The sequence below is a fragment of the Apodemus sylvaticus genome, chromosome 21, assembly GCF_947179515.1.
Source record: "Apodemus sylvaticus chromosome 21, mApoSyl1.1, whole genome shotgun sequence".
Lineage (NCBI taxonomy): Eukaryota > Metazoa > Chordata > Mammalia > Rodentia > Muridae > Apodemus > Apodemus sylvaticus.
Window position 1 is genome coordinate 39,415,604 of NC_067492.1, and position 10,627 is coordinate 39,426,230.

At 38.8% G+C, this 10,627-nt stretch overlaps 1 protein-coding gene across 14 annotated transcripts in view; it reads right to left on the bottom strand.

Moving 5' to 3' along the window:
• The window catches only part of Chd9 (chromodomain helicase DNA binding protein 9), a 218,723-nt gene that overhangs the window by 76,674 nt on the left and 131,422 nt on the right, over positions 1-10,627 (bottom strand). For all 14 annotated transcript variants that reach the window (XM_052166952.1, XM_052166957.1, XM_052166960.1 and 11 more), the window contains one exon: positions 582-693. In XM_052166952.1, the coding sequence (XP_052022912.1) occupies positions 582-693 (112 nt within the window). The remainder of the gene's footprint in view (positions 1-581; positions 694-10,627) is intronic.

Below are 10,627 nucleotides of genomic sequence, written 5' to 3' on the forward strand. Positions count from 1 at the left end.
AGGGTGGCCTGAATTATTATGACCTTCACTATAGAAGATTATGTATATATATTTCCCCATAAGATTATTTTGAGTATACATCTATTTTTTAAAGGCAAAATGTACAATATTTATGTCTGTTGGGATTTTTAGAATCATAGGTTATCTTTTTTCAGCATAAGCAGACAAAAAGTACTGACTCTAGAAATGAGTCAATTCATTTGTTCTGCAATTTGTATGATTTTTAAAATTAATATTTTGACCATTTATTACATTGAAAGCATTCTGTAAATCCAAGATAGCACTGGATACTGCTTCATGTTAAAAGCCATCCAGGACTTGTGTTGTTATTTGACCTCTCAGAGTTTCAGTTCCACTACTGAAAAATGAGGGGTTTAAGGAGGGCAGGTAAAATTCCCACATCTAATATTATATGGTAATATTCTCAAAGGATATTGGAATAATGCTATCCTACAGTATTTACTATATAATAAATTGTACTTTTATCACTCAGCTAGAGCGTAAATATCCATGAGGCAACATTATGCTCCCTAAACAGTTTTCACAGTGTTTCACCTCTCAGAATAGAAAGGAAGACTCACTTGAAAGTGCTGCTCTTTGAATGTGTGCTGGGACCTCTGCTCTGCATCCGACAGCTCATCTGAAGACTCGTTCCTTCTCTTGTGTTTCTTACCCAATGTAATGATGAGTTTGCTGTTTCAAGAAGAAAGAAATGAAGATTCAGAACTCTGCATTTTCCATTTGATAGGTTAAGATTGTCATAAGAAACATAACTTTATAGTGTACATGTCTAACCAAATATGTTAATTATCCTGAAATCCATATAGACATTTTTGAAGTATGAACTCTTCTAATAGACTGACTGCATCCTGCAGCCCAGGGAGGAGTCAAGTCCTAATGCCTGCTTCTTAAGGCTCTGAATATACTTTTCATGGGAAAAAAATTAAGTCATACAATTATTTAACAATACAAATAATTTATTATTGTATAGATTCAGAGACAGGGACTTTCCTTTATTTCCAGCCTACTATTGAGTCACTGCTTATTATACCTGAAGATTCTATTCCCTAAAAACCTCTAACTCTTCATGTCTTCTGTACTGCAGACTATCTGACAACCAGCCTTTGTTAACACCTTAATTTTATGTCAGGGCTTATTGGACCTTAACCATATGTACATAGAAATAAATACCGTTATACAATTCTTATAGTATGTGTCAGTATAACTTCCTGGTTTTACATTTAATATCATACACATATCAAACACACGTCTCTAAACTAAATGTCTGTTTGTTTGAGAGGTAAGTACAGGAATTCTGGATTTCATCATCTGTCTCAACAGTGCCATTATTAAAGTATCATATTAATCACAAACCATCTTACTAACCAGTAAAAATGGGATATCTCTATTTCCAAAACTAATAACTCTTCCAATGTTTTCATATGTGGTACATCAAATATATCCAAATCCTTAACAATTTTTTTTTTTACCAATTTTGGAAGTTATGAACATGAAAAGATCACAGATTCAGAGAATTATACCCTCGACACTGAGCAAGTTGCCTGATCCCTGCTGCCCTTTCTTTGTACTGACTGGCCTTGTATGTCAACTTGATACAAGCTAGAGCCATCAGAAAGCAAGGAGCCTTAGTTGAGGAAAGGCATCCATGAGATACATCTGCACAGCACTTCCTCTGTTAGCAGTCAATGGGGGAGGGCCCAGCCCATGGTGGATGGCACCACCTGGGGGTCTCGCTGTCCTGGGTCCTAAGAGAAAGTAGACCGAGGAGGCCATGAGGAGCAGCATTCCTTCATGGCCTGTATTCCAGCGCCCACCTCCAGGTGGACGCTGTTGGAGTTCCTATCTTGACTTCCTTCAATAAAGAACAGTATTGTGGAAATATTAGCTGAATAAATTCTTTACTCTCTAACTTGCTTTTTGGCCATGGTGTTTTGTCTCAGCAATAGAAACCCTAACTATGACAGCCTCACCTCTTAGCCTGCAAGACAGAGATAGTATAACAGTTACCTCCCTTGCTGTTAACAAATAAGTGACAATATATGTTTCATGGTTTGAATCTTAAACGTTCTACAAAAAAATTTAACAAATGTTAATATTAAAGGCGTGGGCCTCAGCTGCTGCGGCACTGTTAGGGTTCCTGGGAAAGGACATTTAAACTCTGGACACAGCCTCTCCATCTACTTCCCAGTTGACCAGCTCCCCCGCCCCTCATGCTGACAGGAATGATTTTCTGCTCTTTCACTGGTCCACAGGAAGAGAGTCTGAGCCTCTGGACAAAAACCTCAGAAACACGAGAGAACAAATCTACCATTCCAAGAGGTTGCTTATCTCGGAGGCTTCATCCCAGCAATGGAAAGCTAATACACTGTTAGCTCGTAACATAATCTTAACAGACAGCAAGTGTTAGCTAATGGAAACTACGGATTATGTCAGATGAAAAATGGAAGTCTTCAACCTTACAGGTGAAGGCCATGACAAAAATGCTGAGATGGAACTTAGCACAGAATTCAGAATGACTGATTATGGGAGATTACAGGAGGCATTACAGAAAAGGCAGAACTGGGGGTGCTGACTAAATGAGGAGAAACTTAGCAGATGGTGTAAAGGCTATGACACATCCAGGCAGGAGGACACCTAGGAAAAGCAAGGCTAATGTGCAGTAGTCATGGGTAGAACACACACATTGGTAGAGGCGAGAGCAAGGATCCTAGAAGGCCTTGTAGCAACATGTGAAGACTGACATTTTAAAGTTCAAGCCAGCTTTTATGCTCCATAGGGTAAGACCCTACCTGTGTTATTTACCACCAACAACCAATACTTAATGAACAGGTACTGGAATATATTTGAGTGAATTAAGAAGGTACTAAGGGATAAACATTTTACATTTTAGCTGGGCAGTGGTGGTGCACGCCTGTAATCCCAGCACTCTGAGAGGCAGAGGCAGGTGGATTTCTGAGTTTGAGGCCAGCCTGGTCTAGAGTGAGTTCCAGGACAGTCAGGGCTATACAGAGAAACCCTGTCTTGAAAAAACCAAATCCAAAAAACCAAAAAACCAAAAAAATATTTTTTTAAATTTTAAACAGGGGAATAGTGTGACTAGTAGGCTAGCAGGGAGTGAAGAAGAAGCCAGAGAAACTATTGATCAAGTGAAAGTCCATCCATGTGAGGAAGACAACAACCGGGGCCCAGCAGTACTGTGGATGGGAGTGGAGAAGTATGATCTTTCATTCTGATGTAAAACTAGTAAGACTTCCCCAGTCAGGGATATAATGACCGAGTTGTACATGAGTTTCCCATGATCTGACATGCTCAACAAGGCAATGCTAATTTCTACTTGTCTTCTAACACACTCTTGAGACTATGCGAGGGGGAAAAAGTAAATAAGAAAAGTATAGTTATTTTTTGGAGCCAGGAAAGCAAAGGGGACAGAAAAGGATAATGTGGACAGAATGAAGGGACCACCCACAGTGATGCTCCTTTTGTCTTGACACTTCTATTGCTATGTGTCTTAACTGTTTTCCCCAACAGAACAAATCTGCCTGGAAGCCATCCTGACTGACGTCCTGAAGTCATCTGGTGCTTGCTCTTTGTCTACAAAGTCAGGGTCATGCCATTTTCATTTCTCAATCCAAAAACAACTCAGTTCTTTTTTACACAGACACAAAATAATCTCAGAAGAGGTAAGTAATTTCCTCAAAACCCTATAGATTACGAGAATGGGGGTGGAATGGGGAAGGCTAGTGTAATACTTCAGTGGTGAGAGGACCTGGGTTCAATTACAAGCACCCATCATGGCAGCTCACAGCTGTCTAGGACCTGGGAATCTGATACCTTTTCTGCACATGGTATACTCATATAAACCCACATATGTAAAATAAAGCTAAAAGAAAAAAAATAGAGATGAGCAGGCAACATGATTCAGTAAGTAGGACTTCTTGTGCAGTTCAATCCCCATGATTACACGGTGGAAGCAAGAACCAGTTCCCAAGTTGTCCTGTGGAATTCAGTGTACCTCATGACATTCATGTATTTTCTACCCCCTCAAAATACATAAAAGTTTAAAACTTACACAAAAGGATAGCTATGAATTATATATTGTCTCCTCTAAAGCCTGACGTACTACTACAGTCTGTAGTAGCAAATGACCTTTAAAGTGCAAGAGGCAGCCAGAAGATGGTGGTGCATTCCTTTAATCCTAACACTTGGCAGGCACAGGCAAGAGGATCTCTGAGTTGCCTGGAATACAGAGCAAGTTCCAGGACAGATGGACAGGGCTACACAGAGAAACCCTGTCTCAAAAAAGCAGAAAACAAGAACAAGCAAAAAAAAAAAAAAAAAAAAAAGTCCATGGAAAAGTTAAGGTGTTATTTAGCAGTATCCTCTTCTGTATCCTTGGCTCTGGACATAACAGACAAAGTTCTTATAAAAAATGACTAGCTCCTCAGGACTGAAGAAATGGTTAGTTAAACGTACTTGTTTTTGCAGAGGATCTTTGTTCAATTCCTAGCACCAACAACCACCTACAACCAGGATGTATAGGATACACAGACATACATGGCAAGCACGACAGTCACACATATAAAATAAAATAAGTCTAAAAAATAACTTTAAAAAAAAAATAAGGCCTGGAGCTGATCCCGTGCCACAGCAATCCATACCCAAATACCTGGGAGAGAGCTGGTCTCCAGCAGTGCCAATACATGTGTGAGCACAGGTAAGACTACCACTTCTCAAATTCCTGGCCTAAGAGGGACCCACACGGAGCCATCAGGACATAAGAACCAAGGAATAGCCAGGGACAGGATCCTTCCAGTTCCCATCTGCACCCCAGAGCTGACTCTATGCCACAGCTCTCCATACCCAAATTCCTCCCAGAGAGAACTGATCTCCCAGGAGTGCTGACACACAGGCTTGCAGGAGGGACAAGCCACAGTCATAGACAGCAAGACCAGCTAATGTCAGAGATAAACACATGTCAGGAGGCAAGGGCAAGAACATAAGCAACAGAAACCAAGGTAATTTGGCAACATCAAAACCCAGTTCTCCTACCACAGCGAGCCCTGGATACCCCAACACACAGAAAAGCAATGATTTTAATGCTTTTAAAATGTCTGATTTAAAATCACCTCTCATGATGATGATAGAGGACTTTAAGGACATAAATAACTCCCTTAAATACAGGAGAACACAGGTAAACAGGTAGAAGCCCTTAAAGAGAAAACACAAAAATCTCTTAAACAATTACAGGAAAACACAACCAAACAGGTGAAGGAACTGAACAAAACCATCCAGGATCTAAAAATGGAAATAGAAAAAAATAAAGAAACCACAAAGGGAGACAACCCTGTTGATAGAAAACCTAAAAAAGAGATCAGGAGTCATAGATGTAAGCATCACCAACAGAATACAAGAGATAGAAGAGAGACTATCAGATAAAGAAGATAACAGAAAACATTGTCATGACAGTTAAAGAAAATGCAAAATGCAAAAAGCTCCTAAGCCAAAACATCCAGGAAATCCAGAACACAATGAGTAGACCAAACCTAAGCATAATAGCTATAGAAGAGAATGAAGACTCCCAACTTAAAGGGTCAGTAAATATCTTCAACACTATTACAGAAGAAAAATTCCCTAATTTAAAGAAAGAGATGCCCATAAACATACAAGAAACCAACAGAACTTCAAACAGATTGGACCAGAAAAGAAGTTCCTCCCATCACATAATAGTCAAAACACCAAATGCACAAAACAAAGAAAGAATATTAAAAGTAGTAAGGGAAAAAGGTCAAGTAACATATAAAGGCAGACCTATCAGAATTATATCAGACTTCTCACCAGAGACTGTGAAAGCTAGAAAATCCTGGGCATATGTTATATAGACCCTAAGAGAACACAAATGCCAGCCCAGACTACTATACTCAACAAAACTCTCAATTACCATAGATGGAGAAATCAAGATATTCCATGACAAAACCAAATTTACACAATATCTTTCCACAAATCCAGTTCTACAAAGGATAATAGATGGAAAACACCAACACAATGAAGGAAACCACACCCTAAAAAAAGCAAGAAAGTAATCTTCTTTCAATAAACCCAAAAGAAGATAGTCATACAAATATAAAAATAACATCAAAAATAATGGGAGGCAACAATCCTTATTCCTTAATAACTCTTAACAGCAATGGACTCAATTCCCCAATAAAAAGACATAGACTAACAGACTAGATACATAAATAGGACCCCAACATTTTGCTGCATACAGGAAATGCACCTCAGTGTCAAAGACAAATACTACGTCAGAAAAAGAGCTGGAAAACAATTTTCCAAGCAAATGGCCGCAAGAAACAAGCTGGAATAGTCATTCTAATATAAAATATAATCGAGTTTTAACCAAAAGTTATCAAAAAAGATAAGGAAGGACACTTCATATTCATCAAAGGAAAAATCTACTATGATGAAGTCTCAATTCTGAACATCTATGCTCCAAATGCAAGGGCACCCACATTCATAAAAGAAACTTTACTAAAGCTCAAAGCACATATTGCACCTCACAAAATAATAGTGGGAGACTTTAACACCCCACTCTCATCAATGGACAAATCATGGAAATACAAACTAAACAGAGACACAATGAAACTAACATAAGTTATTGGCCAATGGATTTAACAGATACCTATAGAACATTTTATCCTAAAACAAAAGAATGTACCTTCTCCTCAGCACCTCATGGTACCTTCTCCAAAACTGACCACAAAATTAGTCACAAAACAGGCCTCAACAGATTCAAGAAGATTGAAATAATCCCATGCATCCTATCAGATCATCACAGACTAAAACTGGTCTTCAATAGCAACAAAACCACCAGAAAGCCCACATACACATGGAAGTTGAACAAAGTCCTACTCAATGATAACTTGGTCAAGGAAGAAAGAGAAAGTAAAGACTTTTTAGAATTTTAAAAAAAATGAAGAAACAACATACCCAAACTTATGGGACACAATGAAAGCAATACTAAGAGGAAAACTCAGCTCTGAGTGCATCCAACAAGAAACGGGAGAGAGCATACACTCACTACCAGCTTAACAGCACAACTGAAAGCTCTAGAACTCAAAGTAGCAAATATATCCAAGAGTAGTAGATGGCAGGAAATGATCAGGCAGGAAATGATCAAACTCAGGGCTGAAATCAACTAAGTAGAAACAAAAGGAACTATACAAAGAATTGACAAAACCAGGAGATGGTTCTTTGAGAAAAATCAACAAGATAGATAAACCCTTAGCCAGATTGATCAGAGGGCACAGAGATAGTATCCAAATAAACAAAATCATAAATGAAAAGGGAGACATAACAATGGAAAATTAGGAAATTTGAAAAATCATCAGATCCTACTACAAAAGCCTATATTCAACAAAACTAGAAAATCTGGATGAAATGAACAATTTTCTAGACAAATACCAAATACTAAAATTAAATCAGGATCAAATAAACCATATAAGCAGTCCCATAACCCCTAAAGAAATAGAAGCATTCATTAAAAGTTTCCCAACCAAAAAAGCCCAGGACCAGATGGGTTTAGTGCACAATTCTATCAGACCTTCAAAGAAGACCTAAGACCAATACTCTTCAAACTATTCCACAAAATAGAAACAGAAGGAACACTACCCAATTACTTCTATGAAGCCACAGTTACACTGCATATTCTTCCTTGGAGACTGAATGTTTTTTGTGTAACCAGGAACTTGTCATAATTTCCTTTCATAGAGGACTTCATAAGAGACTTTTTTCTACTTCTATCATGTTTAACATTCCAAATAGATTTTAAAAACTGGTTGAGTGCATATTACTTTTAGCTTCAGAAGATATCCTGTTTATTTAAGAGGCATTTAACTATTATAAATTATTTTGATGGCTTCAAAAGAGAATATCTTGTATTTACAAAGTTCAAATTATTCAATTGTAATTCCCATGTGACACAATTTTAATTCCCATCCAATAAAGAATGAACATATAAAAAAAAAAGAATAAAAAGAGTAGCTTCTAGCTCCTGTCCCTCTACTTCCCCTTTAAATATGGGGTTTCAGTGAGATTTAGTCCCTGTACACTCCTTCCTACCGACCCTGGGAAATGGTCTTTCTCAAGTTGTTAAATCTAAATTTAATCTAGTCACAAACCATGTGACATTACAGAGATGACAGAGAAGTTGAAGTATTCCTGTTGCGTATTGATGTAAAAGGTCTTTGCATTAACACACATGCTGGTGGTGCTGGTGTGGACAAACTATGGTACTGCAGTGCACTGTGACCCAGCTACCTCACTGCAGTGCACTGTGATCCAGTTACCTCACTGCAGTGCACTGTGATCCAGCTACCACACTGCAGTGCACTGTGATCCAGCTACCACACTGCAGTGCACTGTGATCCAGCTACCACACTGCAGTGTACTGTGATCCAGCTACCACACTGCAGTGCACTGTGATCCAGCTACCTCACTGCAGTTCTCTGACTGAACTACCACACTACAGTACACTGTGACTGAACGACTACACTGCAGTGCATTGTTATCAAACACAGAGCACAATTCTTTGTTATAGCAGTAAAATCAAAAAGTATTGATTATGTATCTATGAAACTTTTTTTTTAAATTTTGATTTTTCTGGAGACAGGGTTTCTTTGTATAGCCCTGACTGTCCTGGAACTCACTCAGTATGACCAGGCTGGTCTCAAACTCAGAAATCCGCCTGTCTCAGCCTTCTAAGAGCTGGAATTAAAGGCATGCGCCACCACTGCCTGGCTCTATGATACTTTTTAATCATTAAGTATACTTCTATTTATTTGGGAAAAAAATGTGTCCTAGCAAGATGGCCGCTTGTTGACAGTGGCTTTAGCCCCTGGGAGCCACAATGGAAGGGCAGAGCTGAACCTCTTGAATTTTTCTCAGCTTCCACACACATGCCGTATTACATATGCTCACTTACATACAATAAGTGACCAAAAATAATCAAATAACATATTTGCTGCAAAATAATATACAATGTTAGCAGCAGCCTCATATTTACTGAGTCTCTAGAAAGCGTAGTGAGCCGGGTAAGGTGGTGCACACCTTCAGTCTCAGCACTCAGGAGGCAAAGGGCAAGCAGCTCTCTGTTAGTGTGAGGCCAGCCTGCTCTATATGCTGAGTTTCAGACCAGCCACAGCTACATGTAAGACAAACAAACAATCAAAGTTACAAAAACCTGGGGCAAAGCAAAACAGACATTTAGTCATTTTTTAAAATTATAAATGACTATCAAATGGTAATATTATCCAGTTTCCAAAAGTATAAGAGATTTTAAAAGATTCTCAAAGCACTAGCTGGTTAAAAACTATTTTTACAGATAAATATTATCTAAATATTAATTACTATGCACTACCAATTCCATCTTAACACCTACTGGTTTTGGTAATAGAAACAAAGTGTCCCCAACAAAGGTTTAAAAACAATACACACACACACACACACACACACACACACACACACACACGTTTTTGTTTTTGTTTTTAATTTACTAAATAGGGCTAGAGAGATGGCTCAGCAGTTAAGAGCACTGGCTGCTCTTCCAGAAGTCCTGAGTTAAGTTCCCAGCACCCACATGATGGCTCGCAATCTGATGCCTTCTTCTGGTCTCCAGCCACACATCCATACAAAGCAAACCTTTAACTAAGGATCTGGAGAGGTGGTTAGCGATTGCCAGCACTTGCGCCTGGCAGAGGACCTCTGCCTCCTCATCAGCACTCACTTCAGGTGGTCACAGCCAGCTGTGACCACAGTTCTGGAGGGGCTGACACTCTCTACAGACCTCTGTAAGCAGCCATGTACATGCATAAACGCACATGCACATAAAAATCAGACAGACAGACATCCTTGGGACCAGATATGGAGGTGCACACCACAGGTAGGTAGTTCTAGGTCAGACAAGATTATACAATAAGACCCTGTCTCAAAATACATAAATAAATAAATAAATAAATAAATAAACAAAAAACAAAAACTTTTTAAAAACTTTAAAAGAAACTAAGAATTTAAAATTTAACTTCACAGTGTTGAAGACATGGCTCAGTGTGCACTGACTGCTCTTCCAGAGGTCCTGAGTTCAGTTCCCAGCACCCACACAGTGGCTCACAGCCATCTATAACTGTAGTCCTATGGGGTCAGAACCCCTCTTCTGATGTATAGACAGATGTACATGCAGACAAAAATATCCATAAATATAAAGAAATAGATCTCTTAAAAAATAAAATTTTATTTTATGTAGTCTATATTTTACTTCTAACACAGGCCTAGAATATAATTTTATTTCATAACCTTGCTGATAATTTTTAATTACACTGGCAAAAATCCTTCTCAAATTTTCAATGACTTTTTTTAGACAAGTTCTGACTATGAAGGCCAGGCTAACCTTGAATTTAGTATGAGTCCTGCCTCGGCCTCCTTGGTGCTGGGATTCGAGACATAAGTCACCACATCCCACTTGAAAGTCTAACTTTGTGAGAGCAAAGTTACAGTACAGCCTCACAGAAGACTGCTCGTCGATCATGTACAAGGCCCCAGGGTCACTGTCTGGCAT